The sequence below is a fragment of the Magnolia sinica genome, chromosome 3, assembly GCF_029962835.1.
Source record: "Magnolia sinica isolate HGM2019 chromosome 3, MsV1, whole genome shotgun sequence".
In the NCBI taxonomy this organism is placed as follows: Eukaryota; Viridiplantae; Streptophyta; class Magnoliopsida; order Magnoliales; family Magnoliaceae; genus Magnolia; species Magnolia sinica.
In genome coordinates, this window is record NC_080575.1 from 100610619 (window position 1) to 100635476 (window position 24858).

At 40.9% G+C, this 24858-nt stretch overlaps 1 protein-coding gene across 7 annotated transcripts; it reads left to right on the forward strand.

Annotated features, from left to right (window-relative positions):
• On the forward strand, positions 1 to 24377 carry LOC131240422 (COP1-interacting protein 7). 7 transcript variants are annotated; one of them, XM_058238638.1, is made up of 13 exons: positions 1 to 452; positions 1431 to 1610; positions 2112 to 2232; positions 2310 to 2352; positions 2741 to 2793; positions 2871 to 2926; positions 3425 to 3577; positions 3754 to 4046; positions 15962 to 17568; positions 18356 to 19336; positions 20310 to 20715; positions 23930 to 23992; positions 24104 to 24377. In XM_058238638.1, exons 1-13 carry the CDS (start codon positions 394 to 396, stop codon positions 24169 to 24171), a joined length of 4083 nt encoding a protein of 1360 aa, XP_058094621.1. In that variant the 5' UTR covers positions 1 to 393; the 3' UTR covers positions 24172 to 24377. The 7 variants fall into 7 exon arrangements, with proteins under 7 accessions (XP_058094621.1, XP_058094622.1, XP_058094624.1 ...); XM_058238639.1 differs by having other exon boundaries at positions 2313 to 2352; XM_058238641.1 differs by having other exon boundaries at positions 2 to 452; positions 3754 to 4031.
• The last annotated feature ends 481 nt before the right edge of the window (positions 24378 to 24858 follow it).

Sequence of the window (24858 nt, forward strand, 5' to 3'; positions counted from 1 at the left end):
TTTTTTCCAGCCATTAAAGCACCTGTCGGAGCTTCTTTTGTATCGTTTCATTTCTGCAGCTCTCTCTCTCTCTCTCTCTCTCTCTCTCTCTCTCTCTCCTATTTATAGATTTGTATTGTTTTTGCTTCCATTAAAGCACCTTTCCTAGCTTTTCTTCTTACATTTCATCAGCTTTCCCTAATAAATTTCATCGCCTTTTCTCCTTAATTTCTGCAGATTCTCTCTCTCTCTCTCTCTCTCTCTCTCTCTACCAAAACGAGTTTTCCTTTTTTTTTTTTTTTTTCCTGCTTGTATTTGGTGATGCCCAATCGGCTTTTCAGCTTCTCTTTCTCTGCGAATCATAAACCCTAGTGATTGAGAGAATCAGAGCGGCTTTGATTGGTTTCAGCTGCAATGAGGTCAGAGACTCGGCTCGAGTCTGCTGTTTTTCAGCTCACTCCTACTCGAACGAGGTACTCTCTCTCTCTCTCTCTCTCTCTCTCTCTCTCTGTTTGTCTGCCTGCGATTGCTGCATTTTTTAAATCTTGTTCCGATTTGCTTCATACCGTTTCTGATGCTTCGATTGGTCTTTGAAGATGGAAATTATATGATTTTGAGAGGTTTTTAGGGTTTAAATGGATGGATTTTTTTCAGTCTAGAGTTTTCACTTGATTCGAGTGACAGGTGCGTCGCTTGTGTGGAAGTAGGACGGTTTCCTTTTTTCCAGAATCTGTTAGTTTCTAGTTTGACCAAAGCATCATGCGTCGAGTTGCAGTGTGTAGATTCTATCAACTTGATTTTTTATTATTCTTTTTAATACAAAAATTGGTGTTCTGTTGGATTTGTTTGATGATCTAAGCTTGGATTGCATCTCAACAGCAATACTGCTACAATCCGCTGCTGAGCAGATTAAGAACGCTTTCAATTTTCCATTACAGGGAATAGGGGTTTGGCAATGCTATCCGTCTGCTTTCTTAGTAGGACCCGAGTGCATGCAAATGTGTAGGAACCTCCTTCCTTACCTAGATGTTCTTTGGTTGATGACTGAGATTTTGAAAAATTAGGATTCTAGATACAAATGATGGATATTTAGCAGGAGTTATGTGGACTTTAGTCAGCATGTGAATTTTACTGCTCTTTGAGTCGCTCGCTCTAAGAGATAACGGGTCGGGTAGATCTGCAAAATTGTGTTGAATCTTTCCCATGGAAGAAACCTTAGTTGGACTTCTATTTTAGGGTTCTCTGATATGAAGTTCACAATTTTATGAGTTTGAAGCTCTCTCTTTTTTAATGGGAGGGTTTTGACTTTGTGTATTTTTGCTTTTTGGGTCTGCCATATGGATTTCCCTATGCATTGCATAATTCCTTCTAATCTTCTAGACCTGCTTTGTGAATTCGCTGATAAGTTTGGCCCTTTGCTGATGGAAGTCTTCTGTTTCTTTTTCTATCAGGTGTGATTTGGTTATCATAGCAAATGGCAAGACGGAGAAGATTGCATCTGGGTTGTTGGACCCTTTTCTTGGCCACTTGAAGACAGCCCAAGATCAAATTGCCAAGGGGGGTTATTCAATTACACTCAAACCGGATCCTGGAAGAGATGTGACATGGTTTACAAAAGGAAATGTGGAGAGGTCTGTAAGTTTGTTGGTCTCTCTTACACAGTGCCCTTCACCTTTTTTTTTTCCCCCCTTAATTGTAAATTGTTGAAACCAAGATTTTAGAACTCGATTGGGTGGTTGAGAAACTTGATAAGTCAACTTGATTTGATAAGGCCTCAGGCTGAGTTAAGGATTAACTTAGTTTCTACGAAACTTGAGAGAGCTCTATCAAATATTTGAAGAACTTGATTTGGGTACTTGTAAAACTGATGAGCACCCGATAAACTCAATGTGCAATTGATATCTCAAGAGACCAGATTACAACCTGCACCTTTTAAACTCAAAAAACTCAATCGATTTTTGAGACAACTACACTGCGCATAATAAATGCTTTATAACACTGGGATGTGTGATTCGTTACTGATATGAAACCCTTCTGTTTTTTATCCTTTAATTGCTTTGTTGCTGTCAGCAAAATGCTTGGTGGTCCTAAGTATTTGTAATGAGAAATGAAATTCAAAATATGTGTGTTAGGTTTGTCCGATTTGTAAGCACGCCTGAGGTCCTAGAACGAGTGAATACTATAGAATCCGAGATCTTGCAGATTGATGATGCACTTGCCATTCAGAGCAATGACAATCTAGGATTCAGCACTGTAAGTTAATAGTCTCAATCAGCCTCACATGAGCTTTTTGTTTGGGGGGAAAAAATCTTTACTGATTTTCTTTGTAGCAGGTAGAAGATCATCAGACGAAATCCATGGGAAGCACTGAAGGTACTGTAATAAATCAATGATCTGGGTCTCTCTCTCTCTCTTTTTTTTTTTTTTTTTTTTTTTTTTTTTGAATTTTTCTGCACATTTAGCATTGATAAGGACACGTATTTAATCTATATATCTCTCTTCTTCCTTCTTTAACTCCTTTTATATCAATTGTATTTATTTGATGTCTCTTTGGGAGATCATCAAACAAATTCCTGTCCTTCTCCATATTATTGTCTACTAGGGGCATGATGTGGACTCCAACAGCATAACTGATTTTCTTTTGATTTATTTATTTATTTATTTTTATTTTTATTTCCAAAATCGTGGTATGCAAAAGAATGTATTTAAGAAATAACTTTTGATAAATGTTCTCCAAATGACGCTGCACCATTTTGGACAGGTAGCAAGCGCGTGCTTGATGCGGATGCAGATAAAGCAATTGTGCTTTTCAAGGTAATGATTCAACACATGAGCTCGTCATACAGGGACTTTTCGCTACTTCTGATACATTTTCTGTTGATTTTTGGCAGCCTGGGGCATATCCACCTGAATCAAATGGTTCCACCGCCCACGAGGAGAATTCGAAGTATGTACAAGGACACTCTGATTATTAACTTTATCATGCTTACCCCGGTTGGTTGAGTACAAAGTTGTAGATTACTGATTTCTTATTATTTTTTTTCACATCAACAACTTGACCCAGAAATTGGACACCATGCAATATCCCAGGAATGCAGAATCGTAAAGATGAAATGGGGTGTCATTATGATGGACTAAACACTATAGCATGGGAATCATGTTCCTAAGACCAAATACCCTTAACCGTATTTTGTAGATGAAAGAGGATACTAGCATCTAACCTTACATTATTTTTATATGCATGCATAGGAATGAATGTGCATGCATGTTCTTGTGCTTGTGGGTGGGCATCAATTCTTTCAGAGATATGAAGATAATTTTGCAATCAATCTTAACATACTTCTCATCTATTATGGCTGTTCAGCCTATTTTACATAGGATATGATAAATATTTCATGATCTCTTATTATGGGGTGTTTTATCTTACTCATATTTCATTCATCAGAGTTCAGCTTTTGAAAGTCCTCGAGTCGCGCAAAACTGTGTTGCAGAAAGAACAGGGTATGGCCTTTGCACGTGCTGTAGCTGCAGGCTTTGACATGGATCACATGTCACATTTATTATCATTTGCTGAATGCTTTGGGGCCTCACGTTTGATGTAAGATGTAATACTTTCTTATTGATCGGCTTATAGTGTTTGTTTGTGTGTGTGTGTGTGTGTTTTTTTTTTTTCTAAATTTGAAAAGATACATTTATTTACTTTTTTCTGAATGCACATTATAGCTTTCTGTTTAAAACTTACACCTAATGGGTTTCTACTTCTTCTTGTGACAGGGATGCATGCTTAAGGTTTATGGAATTATGGAAGAGAAAGCATGAAACTGGTCAATGGCTTGAAGTTGAGGCAGCTGATGCAATGTCTAGCCAATCAGGTTTCTCCTCCATGAATCCTTCAGGGATTGTGCTCACTGGCGAAGCCAGGAAGCAGAATGAATTGAGGGAAGCATCTCCTGAATCCGGTGGTATGTTTGGAACTGAAAGCAATGGAAAAACAAGCAATAATGTGGGTCCAGATATGAGTTCTCAGTTTTTGAGCTCGGATCACAACAGAGGTAAGTTAGGTATAGGTACAAATATGACCCGTTCTCTAATAGATCAGATTCTCCTTTATGCAGTTGACCAGAAGATCTTCTACATTTTTATAAGTAATTGATGGGTAGTAATTTGAACAAAATTCCTTTTTTTTTTTTGTTGAAAGGTATTAGAAACTTTATTGAAAAAAAAGGGAAAGGAATGCATCAAACATGGGGGTACTGAGGAGCAGATTCTGAGTGACCCTTTTGTCACTCCCTCTTTGTCAAGAGAGTCAGCTACCCTATTCACCATCCTCAGAATGGTAGAAAATACAATCCTCTTATTGGCCAAAATGCATATTTTGGATATACAAAAATTATACTGCCTCACATGGGCCACCCACCCCGAGTGTGCCCTTGCATCCCACAGGTAATCTCACTCAAGCCCGGTGTGAAAATGCTCCTGCATTAATCATGCTCAGTGAGGAGTCTCGAGCACGAGACCTCCCGCTCTGATACCAATTTGATGTAGGACAATTAACCACTTGCTCTAAAAGCTTGAACTGATAGAGCATGGCGAATTAATCCCTTTATCTTATAGCCCAAGCCCCACATCACATGAGTTTAGGACCTTGGCCGAACTCCCCTCGTGAGCCCCAAATCACATGGGTACCGCCTCACACAAGCCACTTGCCTCACAAGAGCCGCCCACCCCGAGTGTGCCCCTGCATACCATAGGCAACCCCACTCGAGCCCGGTTTGAAAGTGCCCTTGCATTAAGTGACCTCAACAATATGTAAGCCTTCTCTTAGGGCCACATTTTCTGCCTCATTAATCATTATATCCTACCCAGCCACAAGGTCTTGAGTATGCCATTAAGATGCAGTCCATATCATTTCTCAAAATGCCTCCTACTCTCGAAGGGCAAAGGTTCCAAAGAGCAGAATTGTTAAAATTGAGCTTAGAACCCATGGGAGGTGATTTGCATGTGATTTTACTGATCCCCAGCCCAACAATGCACATGACCATTGATCTCATCATATTTATTATCTGACTGTTGGATTCTTCAGATCCTTAATCAATCAGCTGTGTTGCTGTTTGGTTGCATCTATTCCCCTTTATAACTAGCAAACCAGTTCCTCTTTTAATAGTTTCTGCCTAATCGTCCTTTTGTTGAGTATTTTGTTGCTCCATAAATCTCAAAAAATCGCATATGAAACCATTCTCCACTGAAATTTGCCTCACGGGAAACTGTTTGTCAACCAACCTTTTGTAAGATTCCTCACCGAACTGTTAAGCACCCATGCAATCCCAAATTGGTTAAGTTATTCCACACAGCTTGTGCCAGCTCACAATGTATGGGAATATAATAGCCGTCTCCTTACTCTTCCGTTATAAAAAGCACATGCTGATGAGGGCTATTGAGTGATTTATAAATTGTTCATTGTCAGGGTTGTTTGCCATTGTGCCTGAATGAATCCTCTCCACTCTTGGTGGACTATGCTTCCTCCAAACTTTTGATCAAGCCTCCTTCTCAGTGCTCGAAGATAACATCTAACAAAAAGATTTGGAAGAGAAGCTATGATGCAGGACGTGAATTTAAATATGATATGCAAGATTTTAGGCTTAGATCACACCAATTTAGAAACAATCACACAAATTCCACATCCCACATGAAAATCTAAACATTTAATTAAAGGGGAATCTATGCGGGTCCAAGCCGACACAGGCTAGGATTGGACCAATAAAAATTATAAACCAAACGATGTCAAAGGGAAATAAAATCAACTACTTATGCATAAAAATCAGTCTCTAATCCAAGGGATTCCCTAATTTCAATTCAAGAAACCCTAAGGTGATAAAAAGGGGCAAATCAATTAGGGATCATGTAATCTAGGGTTAGGATTCATTAAAAACGGCTATGAGAGGATAAAAGAGGATAAAAACCTGAGCCAAAAGATGATCCCGCGTGTGCACAGCAATAATGGCCTAGACGGACGTGCGTGTAATCCCGGCCGCACGTGTGTGGGGCCCACTATTCAGAAAAAGGCCACCTTGGCCTTGGTGGGCCAGGGATGGACTCCAAAACTCCCAAATCTTAGCTCGATCCGATGTACGGTTTATGCGTGGTGCTCCGCTGAAGTTTCAGCTCGCCTGCTGGCCGAAATCTGGAAACCTGCTGTAATGAAGAAATCTGATGCAACAAAATGACAAATTCGAAGTACGGATGGTGAGGGAAGATGGAAAAAAAAAAGATGATGGAAGATGGGGGTGAATTGAGATCGATGTGGCTTCGCACCACGGTAGTTAGCCCTTCGAAAAGGGAGGGCTTTGCACTCACTTTTGAATTCTTCCACAACTCACGAAGAGAGCAAAAAAATAAAGCAGGAATTTTTTATTAACTTCAATGAATCAAAAGAACTACAAGAGGTGCCTATTTATAGGGAAAATCCTATACCCCAAAACTCGCACCATGTGCGCAACCTATTACTTGGCGATGAAGTAAACTAAAATAAAAACCAAACAGAGAAATCTAAAGCGTTCACAATGTTCTAAATAATAACAATAAGCAAAACCTAAAATATGAAATCAATCCGACGAGTGGGCCACAATCATGAGATCCCATGATGGGCTTTTCTTGACTATCGGGCCCACTTTTCTGAATCAAAATTTGTCTTCTAGCTAGGAGGCCCTCCCTGGACGTCGTCATTGAGCCAGATCGATGGTGGGGTCTTCCTTCTGCCTATGTATGTGCGTAGGGGTGGTGGTGTGCGGGCGTGCGTGTGCATGATGTCCTCATCAACTCTCCCCGGCTGTGAAGATTTCGCCAATGGTGAAATAAAACTCCTGAACCGCTCTTGAATGTCGGGATCAAGTCTTTAAAGCTCCTGCTCAGTGAGCCACGCGCTGTCCGAAGTTGGGCGTGACTTCCATTTAACTAGGTATATCTAAAATCCACCATCCGACGTGGAAATTATCTCATCGTCCAAGATATCCTCTATTTCCTCTCTGGGTATGTGAAGGCTAGGTATTGGAGGCAGAGGCTGAGATGAAAGGTCGGGAAGAGGCCATGGATCAAAGGGTAAGGTTGGGACATCAGGATAGGTGGGTGAAGGGCCGGACAAAGTATCAGTGGGTCCCTGAAAAGCAACTAGATCCTCCACATTGAATGTGGAACTAATTCTTATGGAAGGTGGAAGATCTACCTCATACGCATTGAGACCGTTTCGCTTTATAATTTTGAAGGGCCCAGCGCTACGCGCATGTAACTTACGAACGGCCCTTGGAGGGTACCGCTCGGGCCTGATACGGACCATCGCAGAGTCCCCAATATTGAATTCTTTGAAACGTCTATATAGGTCTGCAGAAAATTTGTAATGCTCATTACTAGTAGTGATCTTTCGCCTGATTTCTTGATGCAATGAATGTATGTGATGCGCAAAAGACTCTGCAGACTCTAATGGCCTATGGGACAATGACATGGGGATAAGATCAATATGTTTCCTAGGCTTATAACCAGTAACGACTTCAAAAGGACTTAGACCTGTGGACCTATTGACAGAACTATTGTATGCAAACTTGGCTATGGGTAGTACGGTGTCCTATGTCCTGGTATGCTCCCCCACTAAATATCGAAGTAAACTCCCTAGGCTCCTATTAACCACCTCAGTCTGACCATCGGTCTGAGGGTGGTAGGTAGAAGAAAACTGGAGCCTAGTATTCATCATGTGCCATAGTGTCTTCCAAAAGTAACTCATGAATCTCACGTCACGGTCAGACACTATGGTTTTTGGTAACCCATGCAATTTGACAACCTTACTAAAGAACAACTTGGCAACATGAGAGGCGTCAGAGGTTTTAGAACAAGGAATGACGTGGGCCATTTTAGAGAAACGGTCCACGATAACGAATATGGAGTCATGCTTTCGAATAGTCTTGGGAAGTCCAAGCATGAAGTCCATACTGATGTCCTGCCAAGGGATGAATGAGACTGGCAAAGGTGTATATAATCTTGTATTCTTTTTCCTCTGCTTTGCCAGTTGACAAGTACGGCATTGCCCTATAATTTTGGCCACGTCCCGCTTGAGGCTTAGCCAATGAAATCTATCATCCACTAGGGCAATAGTTTTGTCACGACTGAAATGACCTGCAACCCCCCTTGAATGTAATTCCCAAACAAGAAAATCGCGAAGGGAGGTGCGTGGTATGTACAAGCGGTCACTCCTAAACAAATATCCGTCCAAAATCAAATTCTCACTGTTAGCTCCTGATGGACTCTCTAATAAAGACATATATACAACTCCAAAATCTGGACACTCAGAATACTCTTCTTTAATGCGCTCAAGGCACGTAACTTCAACGTTCATGGAGTTGAGTAATGCAACTCGACGACTCAACGCGTCGGCAGTCTTATTCTCTACACCGGCCTTGTGCTTAAGCACAAAAGTATACTCTTTAAGGAATTGAACCCATTTAGCGTGCCTGGGGGCTTAATTTCTTTTAAGAGTTCAAGTATCTTAAGGCCTCGTGATCTGAGAACAAGACGAATTCTTGCGGTAATAGGTAATGTCGCCAATGGCGTAGTGATTGCACTACCGCGTAGAATTCCTTGTCATAGGTGGAATATCTTTGCTTCGCCTCATTCAGTTTCTCACTAAAAAAGGCGACAGGGTGCCCTTCCTGGCTAAGTACTCCTCCTATGCCGACTCCTGACGCATCACATGCGACTTCAAAAGCTTTTGAAAAATCTGGAAGTCGCGTGACTGGAGCTTCGGTCATCTTGACCTTTATCTCCTTGAAGGCCTTCGAGGCGGCCTTTGTCCATTGAAACTCCCTTTTTTATGCAGCCCGTGATGGGAGCCACAATGGAACTGAAGCCTCGAATGAATCGCCTATAAAAAGTGGCTAAGCCATGAAAGCTGCGCACCTCATGAGTATTGCGGGGTTCAGGCCAATTAACGATGGCCTTGACCTTCTCGGGATCCGCCGATACGCCCTCAGCTGACACAATAAAACTTAAGAAGATCACACTACTAGACAAGAACGCGCACTTCTTTAGGTTGGCGTACAACTTCTCGGCCCTAAGGATCCCACAAACCTGCCTCACATGGTTGAGGTGTTGCTCCTTAGTCATGCTATAAATCAAGATATCATTAAAGTATACGACCAGGAACTTCCCCATGAAGGGTCTCAACACTTGGGTCATTACACACATGAAAGTGCTTGGGGGCATTAGTTAACCCAAAAGGCATAACTAGCCACTCATATAGCCCATCCTTCATTTTGAAGGCCGTCTTCCACTCATCACCAGGGCGTATACGGATTTGGTGATACCCACTTTTAAGGTCGATTTTTGAGAAGACAGTAGCATTAGTCATCATATCTAGCATGTCATCAAGACGCGGTATGTGAAATCGATACTTGATTGTGATTTTGTTGATGGCCCCACTATCAACATACATCCTCCATGTGCTATCCTTCTTAGGTGTAAGAAGGGCGGGCACGGCACACGGACTCATGCTCTCTCGAATGAAACCCTTCTCTAGGAGTTCATCAATCTGCCTCTTCAACTCAGCGTGCTCCTTCGGGTTCATTCTGTAATGTGGGAGGTTTGGTAGAGTTGCCCTAGGGATTAAATCAATGGCATGCTGTATATCCCTCATAGGGGGAAGCTCATTCGGTAAATTATCAGGAAAAACATCACAAAACTCATGTACTACCAGAATGGCCTCAGTGGGTAACTCTACGCTAGTCTCTGATACACTCTCCTTAGCCACAAGGGCGTATATCATCGAGTCCGCCTTCGTCTCTCGCTCAAAGTCTTTGGCATTCAAAATACGGAGCGGTTTGGACTTAGACTTCGACTCCTTCACTTCTTTTGGGCCGCTCACACCACTCTGTGTGGTGAACTCTTTTCCAGTTGTATTCTTGGGCGGCAGAGGATTTAGCTTGACCTTCTTGCCCTCAAACCAGAATGTACGCACATTTGAACGACCAAATATGGTAACATCCCTGTCATAGAGCCACGGCCTACCCAGAATGACATGACCCACATCCATAGGACAACATCATACCAAATTGTGTCTTTATAAGATCCAAACTGAATAGGGACAAGACAGCGGTGCGAGACTGGAATGGATGTTTCATCAACCCAGGAGACTCTATAGGGCTGAGGGTGGGCTTCCAGCTTCAAGCCCAAACGACTCATAGTGCTAGTCGATGCCACGTTGGCACAACTACCACTATCCACGATCATCTTACAACTTTTTTCCCCACATTTTGCATAAGTGTAGAAGATCGTGTTGCAGCGCCAGTCATCAGTGTTCTTGGCTTGAGCTAGGGGACAACGCACAATTGCGAGGGTCACAGACTCTTGTGCTCCCTCTTCCTCATCACTAGGGGTTCCGACTGGCTCATATTCCTCCTCCTCACTATTACTCTCTGGGGGCACTACTTCTACTTGCCCATCAATAAGGAGTACTTTGGTGCCCTCTCTCGTGCTGCACTGGTGAGCAAAGTGACCAAACCCCTGACACCTAAAACACCTAGTGGCCCCACTTCCACGTGAACTAGACCCGAGAATCTCTTTACCCTTATCATCCTTAGGTCTGGGCTGAACATTAGGGGAAGGTTTGTTTTGGAATCCCGTGTTAGGTTTAGCCCCAGAGGGGTTGGCGTTAGTACCGGATTCACGAAAGTCAAATCGCCTTCCCACAGATGCTTTAAGGTATTGCTCGACATCTAACACTACTTGGTACAACTGTTCGATAGTGTCTATGTCTTTGGCGAGCAATTCTCTCCTAATGTCAGGACGGAGACCCATTTTAAAACGAGCAAGGATGAGTACGGGGTCCTCATCAACCTCACAGCGGGTCGAGTATTCTTCGAATTTCTCAATATAGTCAGCAACACTCATGGAACCCTGTCGAAGAGACTGTCACTCCTCAATCAACCGCATGCGATAAGAGAAAGGGAGGTACTTCTCTTTCAGTGTTTCTTTCATTTTTTCCCAATGAACTATTGGGAGTTCCCTCGCTCTTTCTTTTTTTCGCTCAACCGTCGCCCAAAACCTCTTTGCTTGACCCACAAGTTTCATCTTGGCGAATCGGACTCGTTGAGCATCCGACATATCATACCACTCAAAATAGTGGTCCATATCCGCCAATCAATCTAACAAAGCTTTAGGGTCTAAGTGGCCATCAAAAGTAAGGGCATCTACCCTAACTCCCTTGAGGAGTTGTGCATCTGGGTCATATTGATCATGATGTCCCTCATGGGGTGGGTGCACAGGTACGCGCCCATGACCAGCTCCTTGGCCGCCTCCATTCCTTGGTCTAACCTCCTGACCAACTGCCTGAGATTGGGCATCCTCCCCAGTGGTGGGGTTTGCCCTGAAGGAGGCCTCTATTTCTTCGAGGCGTTTATCTATGTGTTGTTCCAAATGCTTATTCAAGTACTCAACTTGCTGGGCTAACTTGGCCACTGTTTCTTGTAGTTGCTCCATGTTTAGTGTGGGGTGCAAACTAAAACCGCGACCTGTACGTGTGGGCATACACTGACTTGCTCATCCTAAGGACCTTCTATGACAACTATATGCGTCTAAAAACTAAATGACCCTACGAGACTCTATATGAAGGAGACTACACACTGTTACTAAAATTCAGCTATATGATGGACTGAATGCATGAAGGACTCAAACAAACTAAACCCTAAATATGTGGTGAATTCCCCTACAAGAACCCTAGGCTCTGATACCAAATTTGATGCAGGACGTGAATTTAAATATGATATGTAAGATTTCAGGCTTAGATCACACCAATTCAGAAACAATCACACAAATTCCACATCCCACATGAAAATCCAAACATTCAATTAAAGGGGAATCTATGCGGGTCCAAGCCGACACAGGCTAGGACTGGACCAATAAAAATTATAAACCAAACGATGTCAAAGGGAAATAAAATCAACTACTCATGCATAAAAATCAGTCCCTAATCCAAGGGATTCCCTAATTTCAATTCAAGGAACCCTAAGGTGATAAAAAAGGGCAAATCAATTAGGGATCATGTAATCTAGGGTTAGGATTCATGAAAAACGGCTATGAGAGGATAAAAGAGGATAAAAACCTGAGCCAAAAGATGATCCCGCGTGTGCACAGCAACAATGGCCTAGACGGACGTGCATGTGATCTCGACCGCACGTGTGTGGGGCCCACTATTCAGAAAAAGGCCACCTTGGCCTTGGTGGGTCAGGGATGGACTCCAAAACTCCAAAATCTCAGCTCGATCCGATGTACGGTTTGTGCGTGGTGCTCCGCCGAAGTTTCAGCTCGCCTGCGGGCCGAAATCTGGAAACCTGCTGTAATGAAAAAATCTGATGCAACAAAATAACAAATTCAAAGTACGGATGGTGAGGGAAGATAGAAAAAAAAGATGATGGAAGATGGGGGTGAATTGGGATCGATGTGGCTTTGCACCACGGTAGTTAGCCCTTCGAAAAGGGAGGGCTTCGCACCCACTTTTGAATTCTTCCACAACTCACGAAGAGAGCAGAAAAATAAAGCAGGAATTTTTTATTAACTTCAATGAATCAAAAGAAGTACAAGGGGTGCCTATTTATAGGGAAAATCCTATATCCCAAAACTCGCACCATGTGCGCAACCTATTACTTGGCGATGAAGTAAACTAAAATAAAAACCAAACAGAGAAATCTAAAGCGTTCATAATGTTCTAAATAATAACAATAAGCAAAACCTAAAATATGAAATCAATCCGACGAGTGGGCCACAATCATGAGATCCTATGATGGGCTTTTCTTGACTATCGGGCCCATTTTTCTGAACCAAAACTTGTCTTCTAGTTAGGAGGCCCTCCCTGGACGTCGTCATCGAGCCAGATCGATGGTGGGGTCTTCCTTCTGCGTACGTACGTGCGTAGGGGTGGTGGTGTGCTGGCGTGCGTGTGTACGATGTCCTCATCAAGTTACCACTAATGGAAGTCAATGAAAACATCTTTCGTAACCTTCAACAATGCCATGAAACTTCTGATTTCGTCCTCTTTTATATTTTGCCAAAATGATGTTCCAGACAAGTACTCTCCCAAGAAACTCATAGCAATCTTTGACCATCGAGCCTTTGCAAGATGCTATGGTGTACAAAGAAGGGAATGATTGGTCTTAGATTCTCATTTCCAAACCCAAGTATCTTCCCACTGAAAGTTCAGCCGTTCTTCATGATGCAACGCACTTTATCTGAGATGTCCCTACCATTTTCTTTTGCTATGATTCCCGTTTTACTATTGGCCTCTGAATCCTCACTTCCTATTGCCACTGCTGAGAACCATCCTCGATCAGTTTCACCACACTTTCTCACAATAACTTCCCTCCAAAGTGCATCTGGGTCCTCCTCGAATCTCCACCACCACTTTCTAGAATGGGCCTAATTTCTCTCTTTGGTTCTGCCTATCCTACCGCCTCCTTTGGCTTTTAAACACCCTCCCATACATACGATGGAATTTGCGGTTTTCTCCTCCACCCTCCCAAAGGAAGTCTCTTTGAATAGGCTCGATCTTCTTAGACAGTTGCTGACATTTTGAACAAGCTAAAAAAAGGCCAATTGAAAGAGAAGATTCGATGGGAGAGTTTCTTCCTCCAAATGAGATGTATTTGCACTTTCACCTAGCCAGCCTCTTTTCCAGACGTTCCACCTTTGGATCCAAAGAAGGCCAGGATTACCTTTGTATTTTCTCTTTGCAGCGTATATAGTATGTCAACTGTTCAATCTCCTCACCGGTCAAATCCACCTCTGCAATGTAACTTTTCGCAACGTTCACCCTGAGACTGGATATCGCTTGAAAAACCGAAATTCACTTTTCAAAATTTCGATTTGATAAAAAGAAATGCCACAGGAAATGAGATTATCATACGTGAATTTCCAATGAGAAATAACCGTCTTAGGATTACTTACCGGAAAACCTGTAAGTGATGAAGGTCAAAAGCCCTGCCAAGTACCAAGCTCAAACTTTTGGCAACCATATAGAACAGGAAAGGAGATAAATGGCCGGGCTTTCTCAAACCCCTTTTTGGCAACCATATAGAACAGGAAAGGAGATAAATGGCCAGGCTATCTTAAACCCCTAGTGCTCCTGAAGAAACTAGAGAGGCATCTATTGATGAGAACCAAGAAAAATGGCGGAGAATTGCTCCCAAGACTCCCCCTTCCTAATCTTTATAATTAGGAACCTTCAATAATCAGCAGAACAGATGAATCCAAAGATAGGGTTCCTTTGATCAGCACCCTGACTCTTCTCACTTTGATTTCATCTCAACAACTCTTCTTTTCCATGTCTAGCACCATTCCCCAAACAGATCCTGTCAACATGAGAATCTCAACACCCCGTGAGTGGAGGGAAACTCCCCACACCTAGAGGCACACAATTCTGCTAGACAAACCTGACCTCTCAGAACACCTGCTCAAGCTTATAAGACGTAACCCATGGCAATCCCCAAACTCATTCAAAACTATAGCAGCCTCTGACACACCTAAAGCCATAACTTCACTCTTCGATTCTTCACCATCGCAAGAGTATAGCGATCAAAGAGTCATCACTACCAACTTTTAGTTGCAAAGCATGTTGCCCAAATCTGCCTTACCAAAGAAAGGTCTGTAAAAAAATGATTCTTGATGGAGAAAGCATCATTTACCTCCACCCTTAATCTGCCTTTCAAACATTCCTCTGATGTTTTAGGCGTCTGATTGCCCTTTTCCAGCTTGACATCCTTGTAATAATGCGAGAAATCAGAAAACTCTCTCCCTCTCTCTCTCTCTCTCTCTCTCTCTCTCTCTCTCTCTCTCTCTCTCTATCCAGAGCCAGATCGATCGATCTCGATCAATCCCATGGATCACTGTTTTGATGTTCATGCCATACTTGTGAAAGATGGAGGAGATGTCTTCCAATCACCATTTGGGATCAAAACCCGATAGAACAAAGTGAAAGAGTCCTACGACCTCTCTTCCTCCCGGCAGCAGCCTTCCTCAATTGGAGCACCCTTCATCCCCTGTCCTCAATGCTCTCTTTACTGGTTCTTATCATCTGGTATCAGAATGGGGATGTTGCAAAGAGTTGGCTGATCCTCTTTGAAAAAAAAGAGGAAAGAATGGTTCTTCTGTTTTCACTGTGTACAGAGAGGTTTTTCTTCTGCCTTATTCAAGAAATACTCTTAATGTATCTGGATCTGGATCTTTTGATTCATTAGAAGAGGTTTGGGATTTAGCAATTTGGGGATGTTGTCAGGAAACACATCAGAAAAAAGAAAAAGAAAAAGAAAAGAAACCCCTGATAGGAGCCATGCAAGAGGACCACACTGCCATACAACTGCTGAGGACATGCCTGTGTGGACTCCATAATGACTTCGGTCAAGGGTGTGCTAGATTTGCTCCAATGTGTCTCCCTATGTTATTCCTCTTGAAAATTTTGGAATTACTGTTTTCCGTTCACTTGAATTTTGTGTTGGACCAACTAAGAACTCTGTTTCACTTGAATTTTTTGAAAATGAAAATAAAATCCTTCCAAGTGGAAGTTATCTGCTGGGACCATTACAGTTTGTGTTATTAGGTTTTGTAAGTTTTCTTCAAACTCTTACTTAAAAAAGAAGAAGAATAGTAAATGGTCCCATTCTACAGTAAGGGGTATTTTGACATTTTTTCACTCTGACAGTTGAATGATTTCTTTTATTGTTTTTGAGGCAATAATAAGAATTAATTTCTTTTTGTTTTAAATGTCTTAAAAATAAACTGTGCTCTCATTTCCTTCTGATTTTTTTTTTTTTTTTTTTGGAAAATTGTCAAATTTTAAAAATAAAATCAGTAGGACACGGGAGTAGAGTTTACTTCCAAGATCTTATTTTAGAAGAACATATTTGTCTGTGAAGAACAAATTCCAAGAGCTTGATATACATTTGTTTGTGGCCAGATACAAGGCCTCCCATGGATTCCCAGGTGCCATTAAGCCCCCATGAATATTTTCAAGGCCAATTTCCACATCCTATGTATCCCCAGTGGCCTATTCATTCTCCACCAGGTGCGCCAATTTTCCATGCCTATCCCGTGCAAGGCATGCCTTACTATCAGAACTATCCAGGAAGTGGTCCATTTTTCCAGACACCGTATCCTCCAATGGATGATCCCAGGTACAATGGCACACAAAGGAATGGACAGAAAAGGCATTCCATGGATGGTAAGAATAGCAATGTTGAATCAGAGGCTTGGGAAGTTGGTGTTTCAAATGCAAGGTCACAGGATGGCACAGATCAAAGCATATCAGAGTTGGAGCCACAGAGAAAAGTTGGCCAAGCGGGCAAAAAACATTCGGGGATGGTTGTCATTCGGAATATCAATTATATCACTTCGAAGAGGCACAATACATCAGGAAGTGAATCCAATTCAGCTTCTGAACCTGAAACTGATGAGGAAGCTGATGACTCTGATAGCACGGAAAAGAAACGTAAGAACTCTGCAAGATCTTCAAAAGGTAAAGGAAGTCACACAAAGTCTAGTGATACTTGCAGTTTGAATGACAGGGTTTATGGGCGGGACACAGATACTGGGAATTGGCAAGCATTTCAGAATTGTTTATTGCGAGATGGTGAAGAGAATACAACAATTACTGATAGAAGCATGTTTTCTGCCGAGAAAGAGACCCGCACAAAAAGACGACAGAGTACAGCTGGGGCAGATCCAATTCTTACTCGACGAGATTCAGCAGATCTCCCAGATCAGAGGATGACCGAATTTGATACATATAGTGGCAGGACTGCTCGAATATATAAGGAGAGGGCATCAAATGATGAATCCGCGATTTCTCATGAAGGGTTTCATTCAAATGGAGGAAGAGGATTGGGAAATAGCCAGCTAAATGGACAGTTTGCCGAAATAGGTGGAGGGAGAGGGTATAGAAGGGTGACTAACGATGATTTCATGATATATGGACGAGGTAGCCAATCTGGCACTACGAATTCCCTGTCAGATCCACTTGCTGGAAATGATTTTGGGCATGCTGATAATTTGGATAAGAGCTCCTCTCATAATATAACAGATGAATCCTTTATAGTTCCTTTTAGGTCAAGCTCTCAGGATCACATTGGAACAGGCAGCAGAACTGCTATTGACATGGATTCGGAGTTCCCATCAGCTCTTCAGAGAACAGAAGATTCTTCCAATAAGATTAGAAGCCAAGTCAACTATGAACCAGATGATTTGAGCCAGATGCCAGAGCGTGGAACAGAGAGGGAATCTGTTGGTTATGATCCAGCTGTGGACTATGAAATGCAGGCTCATGCTGGAAACACTGTTGTGCTAGAGAGTGAAAACCAAGATGTTGTGACTGGTGTTAAGGAAGGATCAAAGAAATTGGGCAAGGAAAAGAAGTTAAGATCGCAAGATGCTTTAGAGAAAAGAAAGATGGATTCAGCAATAAGGAAGGGGAAGCCATCAAAGTTGAATTCTCTGGCAGAAGCACAAGTACGCGCTGAGAAGCTTCGGGCCTTCAAAGCTGATCTTCAGAAAATGAAGAAAGAGAAGGTATTTTTCTCCTCTTTCATTTTTCTCAGCTCTTTACTGGGAGAGTTGAAGCCCTCTGAGCATGCAACTTTAAAGGCTTGGAAAAAAATCCTTTTGTCAATGAATTTTGTTTAAAACAAAAGGCTTGCATGGAAAGATATATTCTCTAAGAAAATTCAGAGAGAAAATTTCCAAGTTCCTTTAGCCTTGAATGGCTCTTTTTCTTTTTCTTGTCTGAGACCTGACAAAAATTTCTCATGTTCTCAAATTGACAGCAATAATTCAATGTTTTGATTCTTCATATATTTCCTATGGCAAGTTCATGCCCGTTTCTTCACAGTTGTAATTTACCTTTCAAAACATAAATAATTATTCACTGTTGTAATTGTACTTGTTTGGAGAAAAATAAATCAAAGAAACTTAGATTTAAAGTTTTCTGTTGTTTTTATCACCTCTAATATATGCTGGATTACCTGTTGGTCTGTTTAATGTTTAAAAGAAGATATGAAAACACCACAAGTATTTGGATTGTCCTTTTAGAAAAGTTAAACTTCTCTCAGGCCAGCAAGCTGCTAGATTGTTCTGATATTTTTGGAACTGCCAAGGATGCTGTTCTGTCAATGTTTTACTGAAGGACAATTCATGGCACCATACCGCATTGAAATTTAAATGTTATGGACACACCACTGGTAGTTTGTCTGTGTTTTACTTGTTTCTTTTTCCTTTGTCATACAACTGTTATTTTTTTAAATTTTATTGTTCCTTAGCCAGTGAACTTGATTTTTTTACTTCATTCCAACATTTTCAGGAAGAGGAAGAGATGAAACGATTGGAAGCTTTAAAGAGAGAGCGTCAAAAGAGAATTGCTGCAAGAGGCGGCAGTTCTAGCCCCGCTCAGTCACCTTTGTCCTCTCAGCAAACCAGATCCCGGCTGCCAACAAAGCTTTCCCCAGGCTTGCATAAAGGGTCAAAATTTAGTGATTCAGAGCCGGGATCATCGTCACCTATACAAAAGTTGCCTATCAGAACAGTTTCTGTGGGATCGAATGATTCTCAGAAAACCACTAAACCAAGCAGACTAAATGGTCGACACTTAGTTGGGAATGGATTAAGCCGCTCAGTCTCGTCATTACCTGAACTGAAGAAGGAGAATAATGGCCCTACACTAAAAAGCCCCGAACCAAAGGCAGCCCCAATTCGGACTAGAAGACTCTCGGAACCAAAAGGCATCAGCAGCGGTCATGCTTCTTCACTTAAGTCTGGAAGCAGTGATCCAGTACCAAAGAAAAAATTATCTGATGAGCCTGAAAGCAAGAAGATCTCTGCAATAATGAACCTTGACAGAACCAAGTCTGCGACGCTCCCTGAGCTGAAGATTAGAACATCAAGAGGCAATTCAGATATGATCCAGAACAAGTCAGCAAGAAAGGAGATAATGCAGAAAGAGAGTGGATGCAAATCTTCTCCAGCTTCTGAAAGTATCAAAGTTAAAAAGAGTAATGAGAAGACTTCGCATCATAGTAGCCATGTGGATGACAACCAAGTTGTTGAGAAGACTGTTGTGATGCTCGAACATGACACAAACCCTGTTCCCATTGTGCAAACATCCAAGGAAAAGTTAGAGATGGGAAAAGGCTCATTTGATGAAGACACAGGAGAGAAGACTCGGGCAGTTGCAGAATATGGATCTGATTGTGTGGCAGCTTCACCTGTTATCATTGGTGAACCTGATCAAGATCCTAGTGAATGCCGGCTCGATGAGAAGTCTATTTCTCATAAGGTGCACTTCGTAAGAACAAACGGTTTAGAGCTGCTTTCATTATGAGTTCTATTTTCTTCTGCTTTTCTTGTTACTTAATTTTTGAAACACTTCCCTTCGGGTGAGTAAGCTAGCGATCTCAATGCTGCAACAATCAGGTCCTACCATGTTAGAGATTTAAGGTATTCCCAAAATATAAAAGAATGAAGTGCCTTCGGTTTTTCAAACAACAAAAATTCCTAAGTTTTTGTGACTACCATTTTGGGAGTGGAAACTACCTCTTCTAATATCAATGGTGGAATTTCTTGTTTAAACTTTGCAAAATTCAACTTATTAGCAAACTTTAGTTGGAGGATTTTATTTTATTTTTATTTTTCCCTTTCTCATCTATGATCCAAAGATCGCACTACCATGTTGATTCATTTCAGACTGGACAAGCTTGGTGTTGAGGGTATTTTTGTCTTTTGGTCATGTTTTGATTTTTATTGATGAATAGAGGAATAGAGGCTCTCTTCACTCTTCAGTCAGTGAATTTCTCTTGTCCGTTTCCTCTCAGTGGGTCAACTGCAATCGAGTATGTGACCTCAATGTTTGGGTATTCCTTTTATTTTATTTTATTTTATTTTATTTATGTATTTTGAGAATGAAGTATCAGTAGTAAACAGCCTGTTTTTCAATACTCAGGTCTCAGGTTGGAGCCCAGGTTACCTATTAAAAAAAGTATTTTGTTATCTGCCAGAGGGGAAATTGATTTTTATTTTTATTTACCATGAATGTCATTCTTTGGTACCTCTGCATCATAGTCAATGCCAATCCAAAATGGCTTGAGTCAGCTCTACTTTAAAATCTACTGAACTATCATGAACATGTCTGGTATTGTCAGCAGGTTATACAAACTTCATATGGTCAAAACTTCAATCTACTTTCTCCATAGTTTGATATTGCTTTCAATTTTCTTTTTAAATTGGCTGATTTTAGTTATATTTGTTCTTTTGCTGATCAGGTGACAGTAGATTCTGCAAGGGATGAATTGCCAAAGTCCTCTGGCTTCATTGCTGCTGAAAAACCATATCAGGCCCCTTACGCTCGAGCATCATCATTGGAAGACCCATGTACTAGGAATTTACAATACAGTAAAGCACCGCCAATAAGCTCCGAAATGGCAACAAGCACGGAGAATGTCAAGGCACATATCCCCAATTTTACAGGCACAAAGTCCCTAGAACAAATTCCTGAAACTGTGGATAAGCCTCGGGACAAGGAAGCCTCAAAAGGGTTCAGACGGCTGTTGAAGTTCGGAAGAAAAAACCACACTTCAGCAGCAGGAGATCATAGCTTGGATTCAAATAAGTCAAACATTGACAGCCCAGCTGTTGATGACCACACTGCAACCACTGCTTCCAGTGAAGGTAGAGTCTCCAAAGATGACTTTCCAAATCTGCAAATTTGTGCCTGAATTCCTTTTACCTGTGTTCAGAAACTCAACAGAGCGGTTGAAAAAATTGCCTAAGGAGTAGGGCTGTAAATGGGTCGGATATGGGTTGGATATTGCAATTTCCGTATCTGATATCCGACTTGGACATCAGATAATGATAAAGATTTGGATATTGTCCAAAGAAGTCGGATTTAGGTTGGATACAGATATTATCCAAAGAAGTTTGATAGTTGAGTAATAGGATATTTGACTAATTAAAAAATTTAAAAATAAGTTAGATACCTGATAAAATTAACAAAATACCTAAAAGTGGGGGAAAGACAATTTCCATAATATAATTAGCTAATATCAAGCTAAAGCATTTAAACAAAAACTTACCGGCTGTGACAAAAGATAAAAGTTAATTAACAGCAATGATAACGGTTAATGAATGTGATATGCTCCTACATAGGCCCATAGGGTTATTTTGGTCTAGGACAGAGAGGATTTGCTTTTGTTATTAATGGCATTTCCATAATTATAACTCTACCTTCTCCTCTCTCTTTCTTCTTCTCTATTCCATCTCTCTTTCCACTATTTTACATGGTATTAGAGCAAAGTTGTTTCGGATCCTTATTCTTCTTCTTCAAATCTTCTTATTTCTTCTTTTCCTTTATCCGTTGATGTCCTATCTTGCTTGTGTTGAAAATTGCTTGAGAAATATAAGGTTTCTTTTTTGTCTCTTTTGTGTGTTGAGCCTTTTGTAATGGTCCGTGTGTGCATGGGGAAATGAGAACATCGGCTTCTTGAATAATAGTATGATCATTGCAAAAGTGTGGGCTATTTGACCGTGTTCGATGCTGTATTTGTGAGTATATTTCGTCATGGCTGATTGGAAGTGGTGGACGTGTGGCTGATTCTTCTATTTGAGAGGTGATGTGTGCATCATGTGAAGTGTTCAACTGTGGTATTCATCGATTGTGCTAGGTCAGCCTGCATTTGTGCTTGTGAAGTACTTTTCTTTTAATTGTTATGGAGATAAAAAGTGACCCGAAATCTGGATTTATAAACCCATCCAATTTTATAGGAGTACAGATAACCTCTATTATGTTAAATGGGACAAATAATGGTATGAGTCAATCCAAGCTTTTCTCATGGCCGAACGAAGATTAAGATATTTGACCACAGAAAAACCTGATGAAAAATCCAGCGCTTATGATCAATGGATCCAGAAAAAATGCCCAAGATTATGACCTGGTTGTGGAATACTATAGACCTTTCATAAGTGCAAATTTCTAGATACACCTATGGAAGTGTATGAGAGATGTATTCATCTAATAAAAACATTTTCCTAGTTATCAATTATATAAAGAAATATTCGAGCTTAACAAAAAGATAAATCGTTGGGTGAATACTATTCCAAACTCAAATGAATGTAGGAAGAGCTAAATGTGTATTAAATCCTTATTACTGATTTAGATAAACTATGTTAGGAATGTGAAGAGTTCCGAGTGGCCAAGTTCTTGTCTAGATTGAAACATTGAGTATAAACTGGTTCACACAAATTTTGGGTGGGAAAGATGTGCCATCTTTAAACAAGGTGTATGCACGCTTCCAACATGTATCTTTGGGCTCTACAAGTGGAGCCAATGATAGCTCGACTCTAGTATCATTTTCTGAACAGTGCTGCAGTGGTGGGCATAGTGGAAGAGGTAGTCGTGGCAAAGGTCGTGGACTTAGGAAGTACACGCATTGTAGTCTTTCTAGTCATTATGTTGAAAAATGTTAGGACTTATATGGGAAGCCCGCATGGGCTAATCAAGCTTCTCATAGTGGAGAGAGAAGTGGGCTTCCACTGGTTAATTGTACATTTAATGCTCCATAGAAACATATAACTGGCGAGATGGGTACTATGACTCGAGAAGATTATTCCAAGTTACTGAACAATCTACAGAATTGGTCTATTCCCGCTACTTCTGCAGTTATTTCCACCCCGATGGCTACATTCGTGACAACAGATATGGCTTGTTTAGGATCCAAGTCTCATATTCCAAGGGTAACTAGCTCTGGAGCATCCGACCATATGATAGGTCAACCTAGTGTGTTTTCGTCTATTAATGGCTCATTAACATGCTCTTTTGTCACTCTGACAATGGTACCCAATCCAAAGTATGTGGAATGGGTGCCATTCATACAAGTCTCTCTATTTCATTATCCTTTATTTTATTTATTCCAAAGTTTCTTTAAGCCTTTTGTCTATTAACAAACTTACAAAAATCCCCTCCATGTCCTAGACCAAAATAATCATCTAAGTGGGCCTATCTAGGCCCATATTACATTCATTAACAAATAGCCATATAAACCTCCTCATCCATGTAAATGTCAGTCAACACTTTAGAATTTAATATATCATATTATTAGAATTTAATGTTTTAATTAATAATGTTATTAGTTGAGTAAATTACAAAAATGCCCTCAAGTAACCAGATACGGATTCTGACCTGCTTAAAAGTTGGGTAATTGGGAAATCAGGTAATTTTTTTGTATAAGGTAAAAATCCCATATCCTTATCAATTTTCTCAGGTCGGATATGTCGAGCAACGGAGTAAACAGATTTCTATTACCAGCCATACTAAAGAGGACTTCTTGAATCTGATATTTAACACTCGAAAGAGGGCTTCTCAGATCTGTAATTTTATGCCTGTATTTAACACTATAAAGAGTACTTTCCAAATCAATAATTTGTGCCTATATTTAACACTCTAAAGATAACTTGCCAGATCTGTAGTTTTACAAATATTTAACACTCTAAAAGATAACCTCCCAAATCTATAATTTGGTGCCTGAAAACTTCTTTTTCCGAAAGTTATGCTGAGTCACCCGGGCAAGTCAGACCGATTCTCATCCGACATGGCTGAGTCGCAGTTCAACCAAAGACTGGATGGGTCAGTCCTGAGTCACCAAGTCTTAAATCCATGCACCGATCACTAGAGCAACCGAGTGTTAAACGCCAAGTAGCCAGCTTTGGATTGATGGGTTATTATTTGACTCAGCAGTAGTTTATTTCAGAAATTTGTTTAGTCAGTGACTTGGAGAAATCAAAGTTAGAAATCCTAAGGCCATTTTGGGAGCCAGTTTCTGAATTGCTACCATCATATCTTCACTCACTATAACTTCTACCTTATACTTCTATTGGTTATGCATTTCAGTTCATACACTGAAGAATCTCATCTCTCAAGATGATAGCCCCACAGGTGGAACTCCACACAAGGGTGAGTAGTCCTCAGAACTTTTATTTACATTTTATTTATTTATTTATTATTATTATTTTAATCTTTCTGCAAAGATGGATTTTGATTCATGAGCTGGACTCTTTCATATAGTTTCCCGTCCATTCTCCTTGCTGTCACCCTTCCGGAGCAAGACCAGTGAGAAGAAGATAGCAACATGACGAGTCGACCATAATTTTAGTACAGGAAAAAAAATGTAAGTTTCTTTCAATATTTGCTTATCTGCGTTTGGTGAGCACTGAAATGCTAATGCGATTCTATTGATATGCTTATCGTATAATCAAAAGTGTTGTCCTTTATCATATTGCTGTAGAAACCACATTCTTCAGATTCATTTCGTAATGTTCATATCCTGAATTGGTCTGCACACTTGTCACATACAGCTTGCAATCTTCAGACAGTTATATGGGGTGTTTGGATGCACTATTGAATTGAAATGCAATTATCAGTCTAGAGAAGTGGGAAAAAGACTTGTACTGTAATTTCCTTCCCCAGCATTCATAATGAGTTTCTGGCTCCAAATTGCAATCACTTGAGGGCCCATTTGTTTGAGCCCTAGATGCCCTTTTTAAAATCCAAACAGCAGTTTGATATTGTGCATTTGGATGTACCTTGCAAACTCCTGTCTCATCTCCTGCTTGACAAAATAGATACTAAAAATGCTGACTCAGCAAAAATCAATTGGAGTCGACAAAAAAAAGAGAAGAAGAAGAAGAAAAAAGCAGCCCCCCCCCCCCCCCCTCCGTACATCCAAACGTGCTTTGTAGTTGCACTTGTAAGAAATTTAGCTGCAATTTCAAGGCTACTTTGGTTATGAATACTAGAAAATGCCATTAACTGTTGTCATT

Bases quoted from the DNA above. Each gene is read 5' to 3' on its own strand.
- LOC131240422 (XM_058238638.1), top strand. From the start codon at position 394: ATGAGGTCAGAGACTCGGCTCGAGTCTGCTGTTTTTCAGCTCACTCCT. The intron at 2,927-3,424 runs GTATGTACAAGG...TTCATTCATCAG, and splicing joins GCCCACGAGGAGAATTCGAA to AGTTCAGCTTTTGAAAGTCC. The intron at 19,337-20,309 runs GTAAGAACAAAC...TTTGCTGATCAG, and splicing joins TTTCTCATAAGGTGCACTTC to GTGACAGTAGATTCTGCAAG.